Consider the following 27,435-nt stretch of genomic DNA (forward strand, 5'->3'; position numbering starts at 1 on the left):
CTTAGTAAATACTAAAAGTCGCTACTCATAGTTTAATGGAAACTTTGCAGTGGGAGAACAAACTTGGTTGGGTCAAATGTAAGCCTTAGGCCCCTAAGTCAGTGCCCTCTATACTTTTTATGTTTTATGGTTTTCATCTCTCTGCTAAATCTGTATAATTGCATCCTCAGACTGTGAAAAACAAGGAAAAGTATCGTGCTGAAGTAGGCATGAGATATTATGAAGCTAAACAGAGGTACAGTCATAATTCTGTCTAGTAAGTCTCTCCAAGCTTGACCGAACATGTTACCCTAAATAGAAAATTGTTGATGGAAAAACTAGAACAAGCCAGATTTGCAGAAAGCCTTGTACCTTTCTCATTTTGTAATCAGACTTTTTTTTTTTTGGCCACACCATGCAGCACGTGGGATCTGAGTTCCCTGACCAGGGATTGAACCTGTGCCCCCTGCAGTGGAAGCGCAGAGTATTAACCACTGGACTGCCAGGGAAGTCCCATATAATCAGACTTTTTAAAAGGATATACAAAGCATGCACTCCGATGTTCACTACAGCACTATTTACAATAGCCAGGACATGGAAGCAATCTAAACGTCCATCGACAGATGAATGGATAAAGAAGATGTGGTACATATATACAATGGAATACTACTCAGGCATAAAAAGGAACGAAATAGTGCCATTTGCAGAGATGTGGATGGACCTAGAGATTGGCATACAGAGTGAAGTAAGTCAGAAAGAGAAAAACAAATATTGTATAATATCACTTATATGTGGAATCTAGAAAAATGGTACAGACAAACTTACTTGCAAAGCAGAAGTAGAGACACAGATGTAAAGAACAAACTTAAGGTTACCAAGGGGGAAGTGGAGGTGGGATGAACTGGGAGATTGGGATTGACATATATACACTATTGATACTATGTATAAAACAGATAACTAATGAGAACCTGCTGTATAGCACAGGAAACTCTTAAAAAAAAAAAGGATATACATACTGACATTGTCAGTTTACTGAAGAAAGAAGTTAAAGAGAATTAAAAAAAATAAAGAGAATAAATAAAGAGAATTAAATAAAATATTAAAAAAATAAAAGTTGAATATTGTTCAATGGTTTCTATCAGTTAAGGACAGAAGTGCCCCAGAAACAAGAAGGAAGAGAGTTCTCACCTGGCCTTTCGCATCATACAACACAAACAGTAGTGAAGTGACAGCACATAACATTTCAGAACTGATACAAGCAACAGAAATGAAGAAAAACAAGATTAATGAAAGCAAAGGAGAAAACCCTGGGAATTCCCAAGAAAAGAAGATGTGCTGAAGAGATATGGGAATAGGAGCTGTCTGTTGGCAGCTGCAGAAGGACATGCGGGAAGGACTGGGTTAACAGCTAAGATGGGCAGTGCTGACCCTGAGACTCAGTCCCAGGAGGCCGGTTGAGCTGGCACTGGGTGGGGCTCGCAGTGGGGTTCACATGGGGCTGCGGGGTTCACACCAGGGTAAGTGGAGTTCACACCACGGGGCAATGAGATTCACACCAGGGTCAGTGGGCTTCACACCAGCGGGCAGTGGGCTTCACACCAGGGTCAGTGGGGTTCACACCAGCGGGCAGTGGGGTTCACACCAGCGGGCAGTGGGGTTCACACCAGTGGGCAGTGGGGTTCACACCAGGGTCAGTGGGGTTCACACCAGCAGGCAGTGGGGTTCACACCAGGGTCAGTGGGGTTCACACCAGGGTCAGTGGGCTTCACACCAGCGGGCAGTGGGATTCACACCAGGGTGAGTGGAGTTCACACCAGGGTCAGTGGGCTTCATACCAGGGTCAGTGGGCTTCACACCAGGCAGTGGGGTTCACATCAGGGTCAGTGGAGTTCACACCAGGGTCAGTGGGGTTCACACCAGGCAGTGGGGTTCACATCAGGGTCAGTGGAGTTCACACCAGGCAGTGGGGTTCACAGCAGGGTCAATGGGGTTCACACAAGCGGGCAGTGGGTTTCACACCAGCGGGCAGTGGGGTTCACACCAGGGTCAGTGGGGTTCACACCAGGGTCAGTAGGGTTCACACCAGGGTCAGTGGGGTTCACACCAGCGGGCAGTGGGATTCACACCAGGGTCAGTGGAGTTCACACCAGGGTCAGTGGGCTTCACACCAGGGTCAGTGGGCTTCACACCAGGCAGTGGGGTTCACACCAGGGTCAGTGGAGTTCACACCAGGGTCAGTGGGGTTCACACCAGGCATTGGGGTTCACAGCAGGATCAATGGGGTTCACACCAGGGTCAGACGGGGTTCACACCACGGTCAGTGGGGTTCACACCAGGGTCAGTGGGGTTCACAGCAGGGTCAGTGGGGTTCACACCAGGCAGTGGGGTTCACAGCAGGGTCAATGGGGTTCACAGCAAGGTCAATGGGGTTCCCTCTTTCGTTCTAGGTGGATCATTTCTTTCACACTGAGAACAATACATTCAATAACATCATATTCAGTGAAACCAGACATCTGTTTTTCTTCATTCTTAAACCCACCTTATGGGAATGATGTAGGAGAAGAGCAGGAGAAAGCGGAAGAGACTGCGGTACCAGGGACCTGAGAATCCCTGCAAGGTCACCATGACAACCGAGAGGGCAACCAATGCCAAAAACAGCGCTTTGGTCAGCTGATTGAGCTCCAGGTCCAGCAAACCAACCTGAAAGAAAATGAAGAGTTAGGACAGAACCACATTCTTAAATCTTCTTTTGTACTAGCTTTCATTATACTGAAATACAAAAATGTACTAACTTTACATTTTCTTCTGAAAACTTCTCCTGACATTCACACTTCTTTCTGAAAAGCCTTTTAGAGATTTAGGGAGAATTTCTGAAAGTGACCCATGGTCCCCAGAGCATTTCCAGAAAGAGTCTACTGAGAAAACACGAGTCTTGAGTATCCAACCACAAAAAACTCAGATCCTTTCTCTAGATAATGAGGTTACGACCAGCAAGTGGACAAAAGGGGATGCGGGATGAGAGCCGCACGGACGGGCCGGCAGCCCGGCCAGCTCTCCGGGAGCACACGCGCCTTTTCCTCTGCACGTGCCACGTCAGGGGATCACTTAGGATTTTCTTCAGAGCAGGACAGTATGTCTGTCATCTCTCTCTGCCAAGAGCCTCCCTGAAAAGAACTTCTCTTAATTAAGAAGGAAAGCAACAGGGGGAGTGGTTAGCCTGCGATGACAGCTTGTTAATTCGTGGAGGTCCTGTACTTTAGGTCCTCCCGGTAAGGCACACACACTCCAGTTCATCCTGTGGGTCATTTGCCAGCTGAGCAAAACGTGAGGGAGAATTATGTCAATAAGAATTAGTTCCTTTTTTGTGTGCGTCCTGTGTGGGATCTTGGGGACAGTAAGAACGAGACACGCAGACACCATCCATGCTACAAGTGAAGAGAACACAGTTCTTCTGAAGCATGCAGCCTCAATTTCAAGCCCAGCACCTCCACCAAGTCCTGCTCCGTGCTTAGCGTCATTGCTGAAAGACTACCGGGCAATGCAGCGTGGGGGGCAGAGAGAGGAGCGGGGAGGGCGGCGCCACGCTTTGTAGAAGGGCTTTAGAGCCACAAAGAGGACAAGTGACGCCGTACGGCAGTTAAGATCCCTCAAGACTCTGTGTTTAGGCTAGTCTGGCTCTGCCACCTGGCTGCACAACCTTGGGCAAGCTGAGCATCAGCTTTCCCATCTGTAAAATGGGCTGTAACATGTCTTCCTGACAGGACCCGGGGGGAAAGAGAGGACGCACAGCACAGGGAGCACAGCTTCTGGTAGAGAGCAAGCCTGTATGCATGCTACTACTATTGTCATTACTATTATCATTGTTATTATTATTAAAAACCTGGATTTGAGTCTCTGCTTACTAACTGTGTGACTTTGGGGAATGTTCTTACACTCTTTAAGCCTCACTCTCCTCCTCTGTAAACTGCTGTTACCCATCTCCTAACAGAGGTGCCTGGAGAAGCCCAAACAATGTGGCAAAGCTCACTGTCACTACTGGTCACCCTCAGGCCAGGGCACAGCAGGTGCTTAACAGAACTGCTTATATGTAATTTATATGACACTAGCAGAAGACTGAATCCTATCAGGTTATCCATCTGCCATCTGAGTTTCTTCTGAATCTGGTACAAATTTTGAAAAAGAGAAATTAAAAAAGAAAACATGATTACCAAAACTATACTATTATTCTCAAATTTAAAACTTTTAGAATTACTAACCTACTTAATACCAGTTTATTTTGGAATGCCTTTTGAATACCATGTCTTTGGCCAATAAAAAGCTAGCCTTTTCCACACTTCACTGTTTAGTTTATATCTGCTTTTGATTAGGGTTTGCCACAAAGGCTCATGAGAACGTTAGCACCTGTAGTTACAAAGAAAGCACAAAACTTTGTCAGAAAACCCAGTTAAGTGCAGCAGTGAACAAAATTCACTCATTATACAAGCAAGTTGAAACACCTACTACATTTTTTGCTGAACTCTATGGTTATGAAAAATGAGTCAACTATGAGATTTTACCCTTCAAGAAACAGCCAATCTAGTAGGAAGTATAAGGCGAACACCAGTAATATACCCTATAGAAGAGAAATCTCTAACCAAGCTTATGGGGGAAGTCACTTCTTAGAGCTGCCCGTCATCGCTGCTGTTGGCTGACACCTAACGGCCTTTAGAGGCTCCAGAAACCACGGGAATGACAACAGGGACCCAGAAGCTACACCGCTCAAAGTCTGTCTAGCACACTCGCCCTACCTCCACACCAATCCCAACACTACAGGGTCTGCGCAGTGGTCTGGGAGCCACGGGTCCCCACCTGCAAGGGCCCTGGATGGGAGCGGGGCCAGGGGCGAGGCGGCTCTGCAACGTCTGCGCCTCCAAGCCACCACCCACAGAGGTCCCGCCCCTCCAGGCCCCACCCCACCACAAGGTCCCACCCCCACTAAGTCCCTCCCCTCACCAGACCCCTCCTCTCCACAGCCACCACCCCAGCAGGCCCCGCCCCCTCGCCTGGGACCCGCGGCCTCCTCTGGTCGCGCGCACTCTTCAGACTCGGAACCCCAGAGACTTTCGGCAAGTCCTAGAGATGCGCTGTCTCCTGTGCGCAACTTGTGCGCAGATGAGACCCTTCCCGGCCAGGCCGGCCGTGTCTGCAGGGCTCTGCGGGCAGGGCTCTGCGGGAAGCGCCCTGCCGCCCTAGCGGTCACTTCCAGCGCAGTGACCGGGCGAGTGGGCAATGGGGCCAGCCGGTCCGGGCTCGCCACCTCTGGGCCGGGACGAGCAGCAGGAAGGACCGCGCCGACGGTTCTGGAAGCTTCCCCGGTGGAGCGGGACTGGGCTCCGTGAGAGCGGCGGCCAGGGCCATGGCGCCTGATTTATCAACTCCATTTAAAAACCGGCAGAACCAGGACAAATACGTTGCAATTTCCGCTACTTCAACTACTATATAGTTTATGCTTGAATTATTGAGAAAAATAGGGTTTTGGATTAAAATGAAGAAAAATTAAGCCAGGGAAGTAGAGCATGTTTCAAAGCCCGGGCCCTCTGCGGTGACAAAGACGGCCTAAGTTCCAAGCCTCGCGGAGGGTCAGATGAAGTCATTACTCATTCAGTCAGGGAAAAAAGACTCAATTACCTCAACGTAAAGATGCTATCAATGAATGCAAAGTGCATATTTTACTCTATTCATCCAAATCCCATTAAAAAGTGAAAGGAATGATTTAATCTGGCCTTCCAGAGTTGGCCTTTTTTGTAATAAAATAAAGAATCACTGTCTTGCAAAATGCATAACCACTGCCTCACACTTTCCCCTGCATCATGGCAGTGAAGGACTGTAAGAGCTGGGACAAAACAGTCAGGAATGAGGACAAAGTTTCCTTTGAAAAAATGACCCATATAGGATGGAAACATTACAAGCAGCCCACTGCACATTGATATTCAGCTAATTCAAAGTATTAATACCTTTCTAATTGACGAGGACACATGTGGTCAACTGCCTGACTAGTGACTATAACTGAATGTCGTCTTCACCAACCCCTTCTGATTTAAAGGACGAATGAAAGATTTAGCAGAGAAAACACAGCTTCTCAGTAATGGGCTGTTCCCTGCTTTCTTTCAGGAGCCTTTCCTGAAGTATGATTATTCTTCCTCGAACATAATTGCAACTGAGCTATAGTATATAGTATGATCTTTTTTTGGGTGCGGGTGGGGGTGGGGGGTGGTCAATTCTAACAAAGCACAGTGAGAAGAAAAGAGATACTTCAACTATTTTTTTAAAGGTCACTTTCAATTTTATACTCATTTCACTAGAACACCCTTAAAAGTTTCTTCAACTTGTCTAAAATGCAATCTGGACTCAAAAACTATTCAATATGAAAGCTAGTTAACTTTAAAGCTACAAATTCTATAAAGAAGGTGGTAGCCTGAGTTTTGATGTGAAACTCTTCTTTCTTTCAAAAATTTCCTAGAACATCTGAACAGGCCAGAGAGCTTTTACTATGATTTCAAGACCTTTTTACCCCTAAAGTATATTATTAATCAGTTGAAGTAATTATGACTGTATAAGAAAAGGTAAGTACACTAGGAAGTAATTTTCAACATTTTTGTAATTTCCTATATTAGTAAAGCAAATTTTCTTCCACTTGTCATAATATTTGTTTGATTTGAAACAACTGTGATAACAAAATTAAATATGCTACTGGAAATTTTAATCTCCAAGGGAAAATCTGTGCATAATGTCTAAGATGCCACAATGGCTCTGGGAAGGGGCTGCTCTGGGATAATGAACACAATAATTGCCTGTATAATCTAAAACGCTACTAATGGCAACGATCACAGATCCACTTAGCTCCTCTTTAATTTATGTACCAAGTTTTAAACAGCTAATGGTTCTCAGTAAAATAATGGTTTATACCAACAATGAAGGGTAAATACAGTATCCTCCTGCTTAATCAAGAAAAGATCAGTCAGGTTTTTTAAGGCACCCATGGACGAAGGAGACCCCACCTTATCTCAGTAACACAATGCGTTTCCAGCCCATCTCAAAGTCCCCCTAAGTCCCCAAGAAATCAATGTAGGAGCCTCGTGTTATAAAAACTTAGTAGCAGAGAAAACAAAAGGCATAAAAGGAAGCACTGCCAACTGCTCCTCACGTGATGTTACCCCTGGATCAATGTTATGTGAACATCCAAGTACTGTAACCTTGCTTCTAAAACTCACATTTCCTTACTTGCTACGTGAAAGTATTTTAGTATAGCAAAACCATAAGATGCAAAATGTGAAAAAGCCAATTTAAACTCTTGCAGAAAGCTAAATATCATTTTAATTTGTCCTATATTTTCCCTGTAAATATATCTCAATTTGAAAAACAAACGCCTCCAATCTACTAGCAAATGCACTCACGACGACTCTACACAGACAGAGAGACAGCTTCACACGTGAGAGACTACTTAGGGGAAACTATAACATTACCGTTAACGTTGTTTATCTTTTAGCAGCAATACTATTCTCGGATCAGCCCATCAGCCCCACATCATTCAGAATTTGGATTGTGACTACAAAATTGACATAGGGCTACTGCTTTAACCTAGTTGAAATTCCTATAAAAAAACACATTTCTTGGGGCTTCCCTGGTGGCGCAGTGGTTGGGAATCTGCCTGCCAATGCAAGGGATGTGGGTTCGAGCCCTGGTCTGGGAAGATCCCACATGCCGCGGAGCAACTGGGCCCGTGAGCCACAATTACTGAGCCTGCGCGTCTGGAGCCTGTGCTCCTCAACAAGAGAGGCCACGATAGTGAGAGGCCCGCGCACCGCGATGAAGAGTGGCCCCCGCTTGCCACAACTAGAGAAAGCCCTCGCACAGAAACAAAGACCCAACACAGCCATAAATAAATTAATTAATTAATAAAAAAAAAAAATGTCAGGTGCTGTGCTATTTAAAAAAATAATAAAAAATTAAAAAACACATTTCTTTTAAATATCTTTGAAACAAATCGGTCCTATATTTTCTACTTTTAGTAGAATCTTAAAAATAAGAAAAAAATAAGTACATACCTTCAGTTCAAATAATTGAAACTCTTACACTAAATCTAACTCCTAAATCTTACAGCGATAACTTTTTTCCAGTTTGGAGTTTAAATTAAAAGTATTAGTTGTTTTTTTTTTAAGTGATGGGATGTAGCCCTTTTTTTCTTATTCTCCAGTTTATTTATTCATTCATCTTTGGATATGAACGCCTCAGTCCTAAGTGTCTGTCCTGCACGCAGGCGCCACCCACCCATAGACAACTCGGCTATTATCATTTACTGCCCCAGTGATCTGCGAAATAAGAAGCACTTCTTTTAGCCGTTCTAGTCTATTGGCTCAATAATCTGTGCTTTAAAAGCTCCCTAAGTAAGTATCAGCACGATAATTCTTAATGTTATATCACCTTAATTTTTAAAAGTCAAAATCTATATTTACACAATAAACATTTAAAAGTCTATTCTGAAAGAATATTTCATATTCTACATTTTTACCTGCAAATAAATTTTGCGTGACTATTCTATATTCAGCATTTAAGGTTTCTTCCTTGCTTACCAAATAGTTATCACATAAGATATTTTTTTCTTGAATATTTAACATTTAAAAATAAAATGGGGGGACTTCCCTGGCGGTCCAGTGGGTAACATTTCGCCTTCCCATGCAGGGGTGCGTGTCTGATGCCCTGCTGAGGAGCTAAGATCCCACATACCTTGTGGCCAAAACACCAAAACATAAAAGCAGAAGCAATATTGTAACAAATTCAATAAAGACTTTGAAAATGGTCCACATCAAAAAAAATCAAAAAAAAGAAAAGAAAATGTGGTTATTACATTTTTTAGATAAACAAAAAAAAGTCTTAATGCAAAGCTCAGCTCCTCAGCAAGGAAGTACAGCCTCTTTCCATGTTAATGTGAGAAACTCAGGAGAGGGGGGACCCAGTGCAAGCCCTCACCTAGTTTACACAACCTTGGTACCGATCAGCTCCGTGTTTAGGACAATGCACGTCGTCAGATCACTCTGTCCGCTAGACACGATAAACATGTTGTTAAGGGTGAAATTATTCCTAAAATCTACAAACATATTACTTGCTGAGTTTGAAGGGGGCTTCATGAGTGCAGAATGTGGCTCTCTTCTCAAGCCGTCAACCTACCAGATCATTTGAGAAATTTCAATAGTGGCTTGAGCATTTGCTATAACACATATCCACGTAACATTTTATAGTCATCAAAAATGCCAGAAAATAGCACATTATCTATGGACATATGGACATACACATATACACACGTCAGGTCTGGTTTTGCAAAATGCAGACTTACTTTTATATTCATGCAGGACAATTTGGTCAAGGCTGTTACTGTCTGACAGCCTCTGTCACAGTAGAGCCTTTATTAAGGCGTAACCAGTATATTAAAAAGTCATCAAATTTAAAGCAATATAGTGACTTTAAGTGGTTAGTTTAATTTTGTGTTTCTAATAATTACTACAAACTATTTCAAATAGGCTCAACTTGAGACACATCGAAGCCATGTTTAAAACAAAGATGAGTGTGCACAAATATGCAAAACGGTCTGGAAACGTTTGGAAATTTAATTTGTACTCTATGTACACAAACTACATGAAAATACAGCACTGAATATTTCAAAGAGACCATAATTTTCTAATGTACAGTAGTTCCAGCCTTATTTTACAACAGTCCACACAGGTTATTTAAAAACCAGGGATGCAAGGAGACTACACCACACAAACCACTATCAGCCCAACACTATGCTGAATATGATTTGTGTGCACTGCTGTCATGTTTCCTGTTGATATTCCGTTGTTGCTTTTATAAAAACATTTCTCTTAGCTGGGGAGAGAAAGCAAAAGCGAAGGTGCAGTATGTTGCGGATTCGCCAGCAGAGGGCGCTCAAGATTGTTGCTTTTTTTGTTTTTCGAATGCTGAAAGCCTGCTTTTGATAAAAGCAGAACTTCGATCTTCGATCAGCCAATTCTGTATATATAATACATGTTGTCTTAGTTTTATTAACAACAAAAAAAGTTACCATAAATATCTATGTTGTCATGAAGAATCCAAGACAGAATTTATAGACTTTAACATGATGAATTAATTATATTGAAGGAAATTTCCCAAATAAAAATCTACTATCAAATAAGGATATTTGATATTTGTCATATTTAAAGATATGACAACCAAAATACTGTAGGTAATCGGTACAGTAGTATAGTGCTATGGCTTTTCTGTTTTTAAAGATTTAGATCTACAAACTAAATCAATAAAGCTGTAACAACAACTTACATTAGTGGTTTAGAGATCCTGCATATATTTACCTTATTTTTGTCTTAACAGTGTAGAAAGCTATCAGTTTTAAATGGTTTTGCTAAGACCACCCACCAATTCAAAATGATTACTTCAAGCCTGAGCTATCTACCGACACCAGAAACCTCAACCTTCAACATCAGTCATGTAAGTGAAATTTGAGGTCAGGCATTTGATTTCAATTTAATCTAATTAAATAAGCAGTTTATTTTGGTAATTTTATATTTATTTTAACAGATATTTTACAAGTAGCATTAACCTACTTTCAAATCCTTACTATCCAAAAACACAATACCCATGAGTTTAGGGATTAGTAACTGTGTTTTTTAAAAAAAAAAAGTCTGGAAAAATGCCAGCAAGAGCAGATTCTGTGCGTGGTCACCGATATGCTCAGGAACTGTGACTTTTATATTATGCTTCTTCAAAGACTTTAAAAGTCCCCACACTCTTGGAAATTCTTTTTTCCCTAGAAACATGAAAAATAGATTTTTTTCTAATAAGAACTCTAAATGGTTCTGATATTTTTAAAGAAAGCCTTTTATTAGGAGTCTTAAAATTTTAACAGACTCAGAGAGAAAGGGCAGACCATGGCTTCTTGTAAATCTGTTGAAATATGGGACAGTCCTCACCTTTCATTTTCTGGTCGATTTTTCATACTGAGGAGGCTATACTATTTAGCACATTTTTCTTCCGGGAGATATGGGTGTGTGTGTGTGTCTTTATTTCTCCTGCATGTGGCGAGTCCCTTATTTTAAATATTGTTTGTGGATGTGTGCATTTTAGAAACACCCTTCAAATATACTCTTAAATATTCATTTAAATATAATTTATAAAATATATTATTGAATAGAAAATACCCTTAGATTTTTAAGCACATCAATAATAATGCTGTTAAAATCTGGGCTCTGTCACTGCTTGCTAAAGAAATGGCTGAACATACAGCCAGGGCTTCTAACACTATTGCACCCAAAATTCCCCAGCACAGTGACTGCATCCCTTCAGGGCACCCCCTGAACTCTTCAAAGAGCTGGAAAAGTATTTGGTGGCTTTCTAACACCCAGGAAGCGACATATTGAAGGACGCATTCCTGTGAGTGGCTTGAAACTGCTGGACCGTACATGATGGGAAAGACTGGGATTTAGGCGACGGGAGTAGATCAGAGCCCCTTCTCAGGGAAAGCCAGTACCTGGTGGCCCCCAGCACGGGAGGCACAGGGAATGGCCGGGCAGGCAGGTACCAGGGCTGCCCTTCTTCCTGGAGCCTGCCTGGGACAGGGCCAGAAGAACTGCTGTGTTTCTTTAAAGAAACTGCATGGGATGCTGGTGGGGGGGGGGGGGCGGGGGGGCGGGGAGACACCCTTCTACCTGCTTGGTTATTTTCCTAATAAAATTCTGGGAAAGGGAATGGTTAAATTTTTATTAGTAAACAAGGTCATTCATTTATATGAAACTTTAATTTCCAGCCCTAGATTTTCCTCATAAGAGGTCATGATACAGATGAATTTCTATAACAAAGTCCGAGATTTGTTCGGTGATTCAAAACGTTACCATCTAAATTCTTTCTTTGGCATACCAACAAGTAAAATGCATTTCATGGTTTGTGCCAGGTAATTTACTAGACATTAGTTAACAATTTTTCTATATAATAATAGATTCCAGAAAGTCTGGTTTCTTTAAGGACTACTTCAGTCCCATACACAGTATTATAAAGTTGTTAATTCTAAGTAACAGTATCTTAGGGGGGGAAAAAAAAAAGACAATCGGCAGGAAAAATCCTCAACGCCTAAGTGTTGCGTGTGGCAGAGCTTAGCTTAGCATGTTTCACGTCTCAGTTTCTGCAGGCAGCGTGGCGCTACTATAATGTACACTGGACCGTGCAGCCCGCGAAGAGACACAAAGGCTGCGATGGTGTCACTACCCCCTTCACCGCTTGTTGGTTTATTGTGTAAATATGTGGGAATTTATGGACCATTTAAGGTCTCCACCCCAGTCTCCAGATACCTGGCACCCATCACGACATAAAACCACTCAGTAGGGTTTTTAAATCAAGAGTCATTAGCTGACTTGACAAGATCTGTGTCTAAGATATTTACTGGAAACAAAACTATGATCACCGTTTCACCGAACTCATGAAATTCTGTCTCAATGAAATGCATATCACCTCTTTGTGATTATATTAAACATGTGAAAAGATGCAGAAAACCCTGGTCAGTGTTTGAAACACCTCAGAATTGCTATTATCTTGTCCATTCTCTGTCCCACCAACATATCAGCATAACTAGCTAACAAATGAAAGTTAACAGTAGGTAAACATAATTAATTTTTAAGGCAGCGTAGCAGAACGGCAGACACAGAATGGCACAGAGAGAAAAAGAATGAAGAAAGTTATCATACTGGCCTAACACCTAACTTTGAATCAACGTTACTTAGTTTTCAAAATCCATAGTTCTCATGATTTGCATTCTTTTGAAAGGAAAACGGAATTCAGGAGATTTGCTGAAACTTTTAAATGACAAGCATAATACGGTTAAATAACCTTTCATCTCCTTAACTACCGTTTTATTATTAACCGTCTACTTAAGAGGTTTATTACTGGGATCTTGGCAAAACATAGCACTACTTTCAACCATCTAAACTTTCTGTGTTACTTTATGTCTTCAAGGACACTTTATGAACCATTTCATACTTAATGGCTTGTAAGCAATCCCAAGAGCTGGGAGCTGTGTGAAAAGTTGCCCAGATTGACAGACACGGTGAAAAGGTCTGTATTAATTTCCAAGTAAAGAAGTGCATGGCGTGGTATCTCACGATGATTATACTCTAAAGTACCAATTAGGACGCATCAGAAACCAGAGCAAGTTGACACTCTACAATAAAGCAAATAATTTCCAGTTGGAGGGGCAGAAAATGTTAATATGCAATGTTCAAGACTACAAGAATCTTTGTGAAAGGAAGTAGCTAATAAGGTTTAATGATGCATGTCAGGAAGCCACAGTATGTAGGGAAACACAGCTGGCTTCATTTTGTAAACTATTTGATATACACATCTTTCTAGTTCGCGATTATCAGCTGTGCCAGTGCCACAGGGGACAGCTTAGCCTTCAAATCAGGGCATCCTTCTTGTTCTCTAAATTACAAGTAAAATACATTACTATAATATGGTGCTATAGGCGAGTGCCCCGACCGAAGCTTATCCGCTTGAGAAAGAGGATTACAGAAGTCTTCTGTAGAACGTCGTGGAAACAACCTCGCCAGCCTAATAGGCTCCTAAGCGCCAGAACCATTAAAACAAATCATAAAACAGGCAACACGCTTGGACTTAGTGAAGTAATAATCTTCACAAGACGGTCACCATTTTCCCCACCTTGTGTATTAAAATGCAAACTAACTGAAAAGTGCTTCTACTGAGCAAGCCCAGCCCGCCGCCCTGCTTTCTTTCCGGGGCGCACCTGCGCGTGCTGCGAGGACCCGCGCCGATGGCGACAGGCCGCCTGCTCACGCCATCTCCGCCGAGGGCCTGCAACGGCAGGTGACAGCAATTAGCAGCAGATGACAGCAGCACTTAGAGTCTGCACCAGATGGCAGCTCAGGGTCACCGGAAGCCAGCAAACCTTCCACGAGGAAGCCCTGTGTTAGGCAACTATCACACTCGAAAGCTCTCAGACACGAGTTAATTATTCAGCCACCAGAAGACAACAGCTAGGTCACAACTCTGATATCAAAATGCTGTTAATCACTTGGAGTGCACTTATTTTAAACGTAATTACACATATTAGCTGTTCAGAACGTGCACCTAATGACGGAGAGGGGGCCCTACACAAAAAGAGCTAAAATTCTAGTAATTAGTGAATTGTCGTAGGACAAAGTATACCCAACAGGCTCTGACTCGGGTGGAGGCCGTTTACGGCCAAAGCAAGAACCAGCCACGCAGCAGGAGTCTGACAAGACACCCCTGGCACCCTGGCCTGTCATGGAGGCGAGGAGAGCCCCCAAGGACCCGGGACACGCGTCACCATGAAAGGGCGTTGGTGAGCTAAGAAAAGACTTCAGATCTCGAGGTGGTCTGTCAAGGCTTCTGGCTCAAAACTAAAGTCTTAGGTCGCTGCAGCTTGGCTGAAGCCAGGAGACAGAAGGCGGTACGATTTTAGACAGACTGTGGCATCCGCAGGGGGGACGGACCCCTCACGGGCCATTCAGGTGAAGCTGACATGTTCCCTGTGAAAAAAAAATTCAGGTGAAAATGCTTCAGACAGGGCTTCCCTGGTGGTGCAGTGGTTAAGAATCCGCCTGCCAATGCAGGGGACACGAGTTCGAGCCCTGGTCTGGGAAGATCCCACGTACCGCGGAGCAGCTAAGCCCGTGTGCCACAACTACTGAGCCTGCGCTCTAGAGCCCACAAGCCACAACTACTGAAGCCCACACGGCTAGAGCCCGAGCTCCACAACAAGAGAAGCCACCGCAATGAGAAGCCCGTGCACTGCAACGAAGAGTAGCCCCCGCTTGATGCAACTAGAGGAAGCCTGCGTGCAGCAACGAAGACCCAATGCGGCCAAAAATAAATGAATTAAATAAATAAAAAAATTTTTTAAATGCTGCAAACAAACGAAATGCATAACCAATTTACTTTAACAAGATGAGTTCCCATTAATAACACATAAAATGGCTTCTTTTTGGTCTAAATTGTTTATAACTGATTAATTTCTGACCGCTTATGACCTTAGCAATTTCCAAGCCAATAGCCTTTACAACTTGCAAAGTGCTTTTGCATGATTTCTGTTACTCAGCTTAGCTCCAGCCTGGTTAAATTTCTGGTTCGCTTCCAGGGAGCTAAGGTGTATGGCCGAGCTTGCGGCTTCCGTCCCCTTGCCGCAGACGGGCCTCCCTGGCTGGCTGATGTGAACAGAAATGATATTATTCCCACTCTCGTAATGAGATCTGTAGCTGTACTTTCCATTAACTACACAGACTCCCATTAGGTTTATGAAATGAAGACTGGCCACATCTTGCTTATCAGAATGTTCTCCTTCACTATTTCTATTTAAAAGTGGTGAAACTTGCTCAACTGGCAGCCGTTACTATACTTTGGGAAAAGAAGAACAGATTAAACAAAGTGATTAAATGTTGTAACCAAAACAAGGACCGAGGAAGTAAACACTCAGCTGAGGGTCTTTTGCCTGGTGAAGCAGTTAAAGGACAAAGCACCTCATCCTACCTACATGCTCTGTGCTGAGCCTTCTGCCGGACGGGCGCTCTTCCTGTGCTACACGTAGGTTCTCCTGTGGACGCCTCTACTCAGCACCAGCGGGGCAGTGGCAGTGGGTGTGGACCCTGAGGCTCCGCTGTTCTGGAAGCAGCCAGGGCGGGGGCCGGGGGAGGCAGCGGCCGCTCGTCTCCTCTCCTGTGTAGAAACGCCAGGCCAGCAGGACTCTCCTGGATCCCAGACTTTCAGAGGTGTAACCTGCATCCTAGGTGTCTTCCAATATCTCTCAGAGCAATGATAATTAACTGATGATTAACTGCCCTTTCTGAAGAAACAGCAAGGGAGAAACACACTCCTCCTAAAGGGGAATCATATAACTTACAGGAAGACAATTTTAAATGAAAAGAGAAACTGCCTGAAGTAAGCTTGGTCATCAGATCTCTCCTGAACAACGGTACACTGCAGGTAAGCTAATTTTCCTTCAATTTCCTTTCAAAATAAGTAGGACATGATGGTAAGAAATGGCACCATAATGACCGGCATTCAAACGAGTGAATTCTTCCGGGACTGCGCAAAGTGCCATAACGTGGCAGGCTCACGGCATCCTGCCATCCTTCTGTCACCGCCACAACAGGCCCGGAGCCTCACCCTGGGCTGGCCTCACGGGAAGGGTCTGTGCGCATGGGCAGGTGTGGCAGCATCGGTGTGAAGCACAGTGATTTACTTTGCTTTGTCCTTAGATCCACCACCCCTGTCTCCGTGTCAGGATGCAGACCTAGCACGAAACTGTGGGGCAGTGGAGGGAGGGGGCCGCGGGTGGGCGTGCGCCAATGCCAGAGCCCCGTCTGGACCAGTCACTCTACATGACCACGAAGCTGCCCCACGCGCCTTCCAGCTGGGCTTTCTGAAGCTCTTAAGAGGCGAAATAGCTCTGGGCACATCTGGGTCTCTGACCCTTTGTATTGATGACTCAGGACGGACTCCATGGCCACCTTCCTGTCCTAGGCATGTAACCGACACACAGTAATTGCTCATTTAAATGCCCACTGCGATCATTCTTCTTCTTACTGATGTGATAAAAATACATGTCTTTCTCCTTTGATCTTATTGTTACCTTCACTTTTATTTCCCCCACTTACTTTCAAGTCTACGCGAAAATGCTGCTGTATAACACCCGAACTTGACACTGCAGATCTTCCCCCTTCTGAAGCCCAGACAAGTACAGCGACAACGGTCTCCCGCGGGAGGGAGGCCACCTCAGCTCCAGCCCCTCAGCCATTCCTCACTGGCCACCATCCCCACACAGGAGGCAGAGGAGGGAAGCCAGTTTCAAATAAACCCTACCTGCCGCCCGCCCGCAGCTCCCGAGGAGGGGAGTCCAGGGCCAGGACGGTCAGGGGCCCCCGTACACTGTGCCCACAGATCAGAGGCGATCCCTGCCTCACCAGTTCCGTGAGGAGAGGGGCTGGGGGACATCTGGACCACGCGGAGCAGCTTCGAAGCAACCAGCCACCACTCCCGTGATCTGGGCGTGTACGAGTGAGAATCAACATGGCGGGGCCGACCTGATTTTCAAGTCCTCAGAGTCGCGCTGCACCCTGGCCTGACACTAACCAGGAGTACAAGTGTGTGCATGGCCTCTTTCCCGTGCTGCAGGTACCCACAGTCCAACCTGCTCCCATAAAGACGGACGGACCCCCAGTGGCCTCGAGACAGCAGCATCTGACTAACCCAGGGAGGGGGTCACTGCGGATGAGACGCCAACTTTCTCATGAAAAACCCATCAGTCAGCCAGACAGGGTCAGCTCTTGAGATGACAGAGCTCAACATCGACTTAGCCTGTAACTAAAGTGCAAAGCATATATTTAATATTTTGAATGGGAAACCAACTTGGAAATAAAAAGCTTTGCTGCAATTGTATTTTTATATAGCAGCAAACAGAAAATAAATTTTAAAAGATAATGAATGAAACGGCATCAACAGAATCTAAATACCTAGAAATGAATCAAACAAACGGTATACAAAAGCTCTACACAGAGAGAATCATAAAATATTATTGAAAAAATTAAAGAATACCTGTATAAACAAAGGATACAGAATATTCATTGATTACAAAAACTCAGAATTTAAAAATCAATTCTCCTCAAAGATCTACAGAGATTAAATGCAATCCCAATTAAACTTGCTATAGTAATTACAGACGATTAGCACAAAAAGGGAATCGAGGACCAATCAGAGAGGAGGTCCAGATGCACACCCACCGCATGTGCACGTATGATTCATGCCGGAACCTGCGGTGGGAAAGGATGGACCTGCAACAGCTGGTTATGGGTCCACTGGAAATCTACATGGGGAAAAAATGGAAACTTCCCATTTTCATAACAAACACAGAACCCAATCCCAGACGTCTAGAGATCTAACTGAGAAAGGTAAATAGCAAAACTTCTAGAAGATAAGAGAGTACCTTCATGACCCAGGGTAGAGAAAGATTTCTTAAACCATGAAAAGACTGATAAATTGCACTCCATTAGAGCATGGCTATTTGTCAAGACACACTGAAGAGAGTAAGGAGGCACAGAGAGGGAGGACATTATACTCACATAACCAGCGAGCGCTTGTGCCAGGATATATAAAGGACTCCTACAAAATAATGAAAAAAGACTAACAATCCAAAGGGAAAATGCACAAAAGACGCACTGAAGTGATCCTCAAACCAAGATGCCCAGGCAGCCCATCAACGTGCAGAGGAAATGCAACCTCGCTAGTCCTCAGGGAAACGGAAACTAAAAACACAATAAGACATTACTACATCCTCAATAGAACATTAAACACTTTTTTAAAAAAACGGACAATCCAAGTGCGGACAAGGTCATAGAGGAACTTGAATCCTCATGCTGCAGGGAAGAGTGAACACTGGCGCCATCACTCTGGAGGACCGGGATTCCACAAAATGAATGTAAACGTATCCGTGACCCAGCAACTCCACTCCTAGGCACGTACGCGGCAGAAACGCACGTGTTTGCACTGAGACACGGTGCATACAGACGCCCGGGCAGAGCGACTCGGGACAGCGGAGGGCCCATCAGCTGCAGGATGGCTTCTCCGAGCAGCTACGGCCAGTCCTGTGGCGGGATGGTGCACAGACACGCAAACCAACAGAGCCCTGTGACATGTGACACGTGGACAAAACCCCCATGCGCATCACTGTACACAGGGGGCCAAACGCAGAAGAATGCACGCTGTACAGCCGCATTTTGTAACCTTCAGAGACAGACGAAAGTTGCCAGTCAAGTAGACACGGGGACAGCGCCCTTCCGGGAGAGCAGGTGTGCACAGAGGGAAGCTTCTGGAATGCTGGCACAGCGCTAGTTCCTGACCACGTCAGGGGCTGGGGCGTGCGCTCGCTTTGTGGTGACTCAGCGAGTTCCATGCTTTTTAAAGTTGGTATACTTTTGTGTATTATGTTAAGTCAACCAAAATTAAAGAACAAAAACCAAAAAAGTATAACAGAAATGAAGTATTATTCTTGTTCTTAAGCAAAACTCAAGTGCTGACCACAAGCTTCACAGCTGCACGGGAGCACAGCTTACGCTGCCTTGTGGCGTAAGTGTCAGTCAAATGACACCTGGAGGACTATTTCAGGTGCAAAACTGCATCTGATGACCTAACAGCTGCTAAATAAAAAGCATTTCTGAAACCTCAGAAAATGAGTGGGCAGCTGAGGAAATAACATATGCATTAATCTAAGATTATAATACAGAAATGCTGGTAGAAGTCAACGGAGGAAACCCTACCCACGGGCTCAGCCTCTGCTCCGTGACCACAAACTGAACACGGTCAGTGGACCACACAGACTGCAGGCAGAGCAGGCTCGGCGAGGCTGGCAGGAAGCCCACACCCCCAGCCCCGACCCTGACCAGTGACTGCCGGGGGGAGGCCTGGCAGTACCACGGTTTCTGGGCACAGTGGGTCTGGGGAGGGGGCAGAGGTGAGGGGAATCCCACGCTCTAAACTCCTAACCTGCTTGGATGTGTTGACTCCTTTTCACTCTGGACTCCAAAGCCTCCAGCCAGTCCTCGCCACCCTCGGGTCATCAGGACCTTCCCTGCTTGTGCTCCAGGCTGTGTCAACTCCTTTCCCACCACCGCCCCCCCTGCATGATGACGATGACACCAGCCAGGCCTCCCCCAATCCCATGTGGTGGGAAGTGTCCCGCGCCTTTTCCAGGCCAACGCCTCTATTTCTCTGGCTTCTTCCGGGTTCCCTCTTTGCCGGTGGTTTGCTGCAGTGGGAAGGCTCTACACCGGGCTTAGACTTTCGGGCATTCATCTGGCCTGGTGTCCTCTAGGCTCCCGGGTCTGTAATTAGGTGTCTGTCATCAAGTCTAGAAAGCCCTCAGCCAGGTTCACCCCAAATATTTCTTCCGCCCCTTCCCTCTCCTCCTGCTGGTGCCCTGTACAGATACGTTACACCTGCTGAGACTGTGACACGCTTCTTGGATGCTCTGTCCCATTTTCTGTTTCCCCCTTTCTGTTCTCCTTTGTTTCTGCTCCTCAGCCTGGGAAGCTTCCCCCGACGTGTCTTCCAGCTCACAGGTCCCCTCCTTGGCCCTGTCCAGGCTGCTGAGAGCTCATCACGGGCACTCCTGGTTCCTGTTATGCTTGACTTTGATTTGAGTCTTCCTTGGAGTTTCCATGACCCCGACGACACTCCCCATGCATGACGTCTACTGTTTCTACCAGAGCCCTTAGCATGTTACTCACAGTTCTTTCACGTTCCCTGTCTGGTAATTCCAAAAGCTGTGCCACACCTGAGTCTGGGCCTGATGCTTGCTTTGCTTCTCCAGACCGTCTTCCCTACCCTTCGGCACACAGCTTGTAATGCCTGTCTGCAGCAGGACATGTGATGAGCGTGAGGTAGTAAGAAGAGAGGTAAACAAGCCTCGGTGGGGGGTTTTATGTTCATCTGGGCAGGAGCTGGTGTGTCTGACGTCGCCGCAGCCGTGGGAGACAGAGGCTGCCAAGTGCGCCGGTGCCCCGTGTGTCCCTCTGCTGACTCTGGGCTTCTGAGATGCCGTTCCTCAGAGCCTCCCTCTGCTGGAGTCCCGCCGCCACCGGGGTGCAAGGTGGGGAGGGGAGCCTCCTGCGATCCCATGGCCCATCCAGGCCACCTGCACAGGTGTTTCTCAACCCCCCACCCCACCGGTGAGCCGGGCGGACGAGGGGACTGGGCAGGAGAAGGGCCCTCCCCAGGTGGGACGGGGCAGGGATGGGCACCCCCACCCACAAGTAAGCCCCTGTGACGGAGGACATGCCCCTTCTCAGACCTCCACCCCGGCCCCCGACGAGTTCCTGCAGCCGGAGCCGCCCAGACTGCGGCCCCCAGGGCTTCTCACGTGCACCAGTCGGCACTCGCCCTCCAGCAGCGTGTCGAAGTGAGCATTTGGTTTTCCTACTGGTTGGCGGCCCCAAAGGCTTGGGCTGTGACCTGATGTGTCTGTCCGGGGACTTTCTGTGTGCTCAGCTCTTTGCCGCCGTGGGGCCGGGGCTGAGGCTGGCTGTGACGGTGCTTTTCTCCCCCAGCTCCTCTAGAAGCGGAAGCAGGGCCGAGGGCCCGGGGATGCAAGGACGGCCGCAGCACCCTGAGCAGCGCGCTCCCCGCGGACACGAGCCACCCTGCACGTGGGCACCGTGTGTTACTGCACACCGCCTCCCTCCGAATCGCCCCCCTCAGAACTTGGACAGCAAATCCCAAACCTGGGTCACTGCTTCTCCATCTGAGCAGCACAGCTCTGCTGGGGAAAGTCACGCAGCAATTTAAGACACTTCTCCTGGACACCGCGTCTCCAGCCTCTGCTGGGCCCTCGGTACCTGGCCCGTCCATGTCCTTTTCCTCTGCCTGCTGGCCTCCAAGCCTCCCCTCTCCACGTTCCCCAGTTTGCCCCTGACCGACCGACTGCAGGACCGCCTGAGCCTCAACTCACCTGTTCCCGCCCACAGCGCCTCCTGCTTCATGAAGGTCAGGTCCCTCCGCCAGCTCGGGGCCACCGCTCCTCTTCGCTGAAGACACCTGCTGCTTCCGCTGGGCTTTTATTCCAGTGGCTCTGCCTCTCTGGGATCCTCAGCGCCTCCCTTGCTACTGGCCCGGCCTTGAAACCTGGCCGTGCCATCTCCGCCCCGGGCCTCGGCACATCCGCTCACCGTGTCCACCTCCGACCCCCTTGTTGCCCTACAGCTAGCTTCACCTTCATCTCCTGAAAGTTCTGTTGCCCAGAGCTCACCAAAGTCCTCCAGTCAGTCCCGTAACTGTTTTCTAGTCCAGGTTGTACTGCTCTGCCGCGTTGGACATCTGCGGCCGTTTCGGGTCTCGAGACTTCTCTCCATTTCAGATTCGGCTCCTGCCTCTGCCTGACCGTGGGCCCTCCTCTGCTGGCCCTGCCCCTCCTCACACGGTCTCCATGGGTACAGTATCCACCCCCTAGACTCCACCTGACCCTCTAGTCTCTATCTTGACCAGGAGATGCAGAATCGTACCTCACTGCATCTAGGTTCTCTACCTGCAAGGATAAAAGCACCTCAAAAGGTCAACATTTGGTACATTTTAGGTAGTGGATATCATTTTTATAGGACATAGGCTTGGATGTGCCAAGTCTTTTATCTTCCTAAAATAAATTTCTTAACATTTATTCTAAGGGAATATAATCCGGTCACGTTCTAGCTAACTCATGAAGATTAGTAATTAGGATTCCGGATTTCAGTTAAATTGTACTCGGGCCTTTGCCAGTCCGTCTCCCCTCCCCGACATCTAACCTGTGGGACGGGATGATGGGCACTTAGTGGCCTCTGAGAGTAGGGAGACACTCTCAGCCTTCCCTGCCCGCTCCCCGTGTGATGTCAGCTCTGGGAGCGTAGGTCCCTCACCACACAGGGCACTTTCCCGTTCGTCACTGAATGCTTCGCAGGCCCAGGCCCCTTCTCTGCAGTCTGCACCCTCCTCCTGGGGGCCCCATCCTGCATGAGCCTGGAGCCTGGGACAGGCCTCCGAGTCCTCCCCCAGTCCGGGGAGCTGCCAAGCGAGGCAAGAAACCCACACCACGCCCATCCTCCTTGCTTCCCGTCGAGGCCGGGGCATCGACGGCGGGGGTCTGCGTCGTCTCTGTCACTGTTCATGCTTTCGATTCTACTCTGTTCCCCTGGCCTCTTCAGCCTCCACAGCACCCAGCTCTTGCAAATCAAAGTCTCGGTTTTCAGGACTGTCAAATCTGTTTAGACCTACAGGCGCATCTCATCTTTATTGCCCTTCACAGATACTGTGAGTTTTACAAGTTGAAGGTTGGTGGCAACCTGTGTCCAGCAAGGCTATTGGTGCCATTTTTCCAACACCATTTGCTCACTGTCTCAATCTGGAAATTCTTGCAGTATTTCAAACCTTTTCATGATCACTAACGTTTGTTAGGGTGGTCTGTGCTAACTGATCTCTGACGTCACTACTGTGGCTCGCTGAAGGCTCAGATGATGGTTGGCACTTAGCAAGAAAGCATTTGCAATTAAGGCGTGTACACTGTGTTTTCAGACACAAAGCTACTGCTCACTCACTAGACTGCAGTGTCGTCTAACATCACTTTTACGCGCACCGGGAAACCCCAAATTTGCGTGCCTGACTTTACTGCAGCGGTCTGGAACCAAGCCCACAGTATCTCTGGGGTACGCCTGGAGTTAGAAACTCAAAAGCTGAGCACCAGACTACTATATTTTTCCTTTACATTAATATTTTAAAACTCCCAGTTCTCTTGTGCCGCTAACTACATTTCTGAGCATCCCTGATGTGCCCGGCGACGCGTCCTTGATCACAGGCTGCAGCGACTCCGACATTCAACGTCTGAAGTGCGTCTCGCAGGCCCAATGGGTTTTCCGCCTCATCTTTTACATCAGCCCTCCACAGAGCTCTCAGAGCAAGCGGAGCGTGCACCTCCGCCGGGGCTCGTGGCCCTGGTCCAGGATGCGGCTCAGGCATCAGAGGCATGGGAGACCCTCCAAGATCCACCCTCGACCGTTTCTTCAACCCCGGCTCCCGCCACTCCCTCCGAAATGCACACGCCAGCACAGCTGAACCGCTCTGGTCCGGGCCGCTGCCCTGGGCCACCGTGTATCCCTCCTCGCAGGTCTGGCTCCCTTCGGGCCAGGTCTCCCTAACAAGCCAGGTTGTGAGGGCCAATTTTCAGTGCTCCCCAAACACCCTACCAACACAAAGACTGTCAAGGTCAAGTTAGCTTTTAAGTGATCTGTTACTGTGTCTGCCACATCAGCAGACGACAACTCCTTGAGGGAAAGATGCTCACGCACCTGTGTCTTTACTGCACCGCACGAAGCACCCACACAGGTCCGTGTTTGCTGAGTGCATGAGAAGCAGCCCATCAGCCTTCCAGGGCATTCAGGAGAGAAGTCACCCACTAAGTGGCCCGCAGAGAGTTTACACTCCATTTGTTAGTGTGAAACACAACTTATATGGTAAATTGACATCAAAAGAGGATAAACAGAAAGAAACAACTTTACATTAACTAGTAACAGCAGCAACTAGCTGGACCAGCATACAACAACGAGAACTAACAGAGAAACTCAGGTCAGACAGTAGACAGGAGCGGGCTGGACCAGCAAGGGGAGGACCCTGCCTTCCCGGGTGACAAAAGGATGGCCAAGCAACTCACATTTTAATCTGAAAAACTAATACTGTAGCATTAACAAAGTAACAAGCTGAACACTGTTGTACTCTTTGAACTAATTATAGTCATTTTAGGGGGAAAATAATTCAACCACCCTTTAGTCACTCTTAAAGCTTACATACGGAATGTCCTTCCTGACGTTACTCCTACTTTATAGAGGAGACGTGGATCTTGAGCGTCCTGCTTCGTCTTTAATGTACTACCGAAGCGTTAAGACAAAAGAGAACATGTAATTACAACCTGGCATGTTACACATCCTTACAATGACTTAAAATGTGTACTGAATGAAACTGTGCAAATGACATGATACTTTAAAATGTCCAGAACCTATTTATTTTTAGTTTATTTAATTAGCAACCATAAATCACCTTCAAAATTGTGATGATTCTTAATCCAGAAAGCCAAGATTTAAGCGCATATCTTGAGTAAGGACTGATTACTAATTGGAGACTGTAAGAACACTTCAATCTGATTTCCTTCTTGAATCTACAGCACATTCCGCAGTGACCTGAGCTGACTGCTCACAGGGCGAAGGGCACGCACTTACCCTCTGAAACGAGGCTGCCGCAATGGCATCACATTCACCTCAAGTATGGGGCAAAGGCATCATCTTAGATTGAAAGTAAACCATGGAAGGTTTACATGGAAGGTTTATATTGTTTAGAATTAGAAACATTAAATTGATCTATTGTGAAAATTCTGTTCTCTATATTGTGTGTGTCAGACCACGTCTGTATCTTAAGGCTATGAAACAATTTTTGTAATTGTAATAAAAAAACAAATTATTGACTTTAACTTAAGAAAACTGTTGCTCAAATGACTAAATATTCATCCAAAACAAAACAAATCCTTCTCTGAATCGTATGGTACACAAGCTGCTCATCTCCACAGGTTAATGAACTGTACATAGTGATGTTAAATCTGTCCTTTTTTCTGTCTTATTTTTACGCCTTCACTCTGTGCCCCTGGGGGGCGGGGGGGGGGGGTTGTCCATACTGCAGTCACACGGCTGCACGTAACACAGCATCACCTGTCAACATTACTGCAATGAAGATAAAGCTTTCTCTTTCACATCAGTATTAACAGCAAAGTGAACAGAAAGCTAGCTATGACTTCTAGCTAGAAGACATAAGTCTGACTTCTAGGCCTAGCTTCCTAAATCTGTTTGTTCACTCTGAAGTCACTTAATTTGGGGCATTTAAAAAAAACTATCCCTAATGCCAGCACAGCAAGTCCCACCTAAAGCCAGTCATTATTTATTAAGGGTTTACCATGTACAAAGTGTAAGGAAAGAGGCAGAAGACAAATGTCTCTATGAGAGATTCCCTCTTTCGATTACAATCTCTTTAAAGGCAGTGTTTATTCCTAATCTCCAAGCAACAGCAGATCCAGCCAGCGGCCCACACCAAGTCAGGCTCACGCGCTGCCTGAGCAGCAGAGCCGGGAGGTCCGGTGTTTGCCACCAGAGCAACAGCCCAGGCAGGGGACTAGCCTTGGCCCGTCTGTCGCATAAACGCGGCGCTGGGTGCGCAGAGCACAGAGGGAGAGGCCCCGGGGCGCAGGCTGCACGGACGAGGGAGGAGAGGGATCTGAGGGACGGTGCCCCGTGCGTGCTGTAACGGGAGAAGCACGGATCGTGACGGGGGCACGCGGGACGGGGGCGCCCTCCTCCGCCTGCGGGAAACCAGTCACCCAGGCTGAGGGAGGGTCCTGACGGAGGCGGCATCCCAGACAAGGCTGCCTGCCCGCACTCGGATCCCGTGGAGCCGGAGGCTGGCCGCCAGGGAGGGTGCGCACGCGCAGGCGGCGCACAGTGGCCCCGAAGCCCGGCGGCCGGCGCGCCCCGCGCAGCGGGGTCGGCCGGAGCCAGGGCGGCGAGCCGGCGGCTCCAGATAAACGGCGCCGTTTTAAATTTACCTCATCTCCTGCCGAAGAGACCACTACAAAAAACGTGACTGGCAACCTGGCACTAATTGCATTTTCAAATTTCCGGGGACAAACACGTTTGTGTGTCTGTATAACACACAAAGACTGTGTGTGTTACAGGACTTCGAGAATTTTCAATCCAAGACGCTGCTTTGGGGAAGATCCCCGGCCTTCTCCTTACTTGCTGCAAGTAACAAATCCTTCCTTCTCCGCACCACCCCCCGACCAAAAACATAATTTTAAATCCTTAGAGTGTTAGGGTGCAACCGTTTAATAAATTCATAAACTTTTCATGTAAATAATTCCTCTCCTTTATCTGTTTTGAAAGCATAAAATTTTGTAAGCTAAATCTGCTTCAAAAAATACGAATCAAAAGGACTGTTGAGTTACAGTCTGTCTGTAACCGGGTTTCGTTTGCTTGCTCAGAAATCTAGAAGTTTCAAGGGCAGCAGAAGCGGCCCAGGTGCCCCAGGTGGTGCCCATTTCCTGTGCCGCACCATCAGCATCTCATCACAGTCAGCTATCTGGCCTTTCATTGTCAAAACAAATATTCCCAGCACTCCTTCCTCCTCCAGAAATGAAAAGTAACTCCACAGACCTTTACTACTAAGAGCCTTCAGCAGGGCGGACATTGGTCTTCCGAGGCCTCATTTTAGCACAAATTCTAATCAACCAAGCAAAACAGCTCACTCACTCCAGTCTACTGAACTAACCCACCCTCATTAACTAACCTGATTTAAGACAGCTCACACAGTATCTAGCACTGTTAACTAACAGGATGGAGCTGTTCAGAAGAAGTGAAGTACCTAACAGATTCTGAGCATCCCCATCAGACCAGATTCCTTCCGTACCTCCCCTGCTTTTAATGCTCTCCACACGGCAGTGCCGCAAGCCTCGCAGGCACAGAGACACAGCAGGAGGGGCACACCTGGAGGGCACACTGGGAGGGACACTGCCCCATCTGCCCCATCCAGAGCTCTTCCAGAGATGTCACCACCACCCCACAATTTAAAAATATTAAACAGCAAATATTTGAACTAATATATTTTACTGAAGCCTTCTAATTAGAAGGCTCTGCTCACTGGTGGAGGGGACTAATTAACCTTCACTAATATGTTTTGGGCTCATTTTCCTATTGTCTCTTGAAAATACACTGGCACACCAATTTACATTGTTATTAATTTATCCCATAGATAAATTAACATTTATTACATTGTGGTAATTTATCCCATAGAAGTTTT

At 46.7% G+C, this 27,435-nt stretch overlaps 1 protein-coding gene across 5 annotated transcripts in view; it reads right to left on the reverse strand.

Annotated features, from left to right (window-relative positions):
• ATP9B (ATPase phospholipid transporting 9B (putative)) overlaps positions 1 to 27,435 on the reverse strand; it is a 217,405-nt gene that overhangs the window by 75,350 nt on the left and 114,620 nt on the right. For all 5 annotated transcript variants that reach the window (XR_010932969.1, XM_067698791.1, XM_067698793.1 and 2 more), the window contains exon 12: positions 2,519 to 2,679. Coding sequence is in view for 4 of the 5 variants with exons in the window: in XM_067698791.1 (XP_067554892.1) it covers positions 2,519 to 2,679 (161 nt within the window). In the remaining variant the exon portion in view is untranslated. The remainder of the gene's footprint in view (positions 1 to 2,518; positions 2,680 to 27,435) is intronic.

The sequence above is a fragment of the Pseudorca crassidens genome, chromosome 12, assembly GCF_039906515.1.
Source record: "Pseudorca crassidens isolate mPseCra1 chromosome 12, mPseCra1.hap1, whole genome shotgun sequence".
Classification (NCBI taxonomy): Eukaryota; Metazoa; Chordata; class Mammalia; order Artiodactyla; family Delphinidae; genus Pseudorca; species Pseudorca crassidens.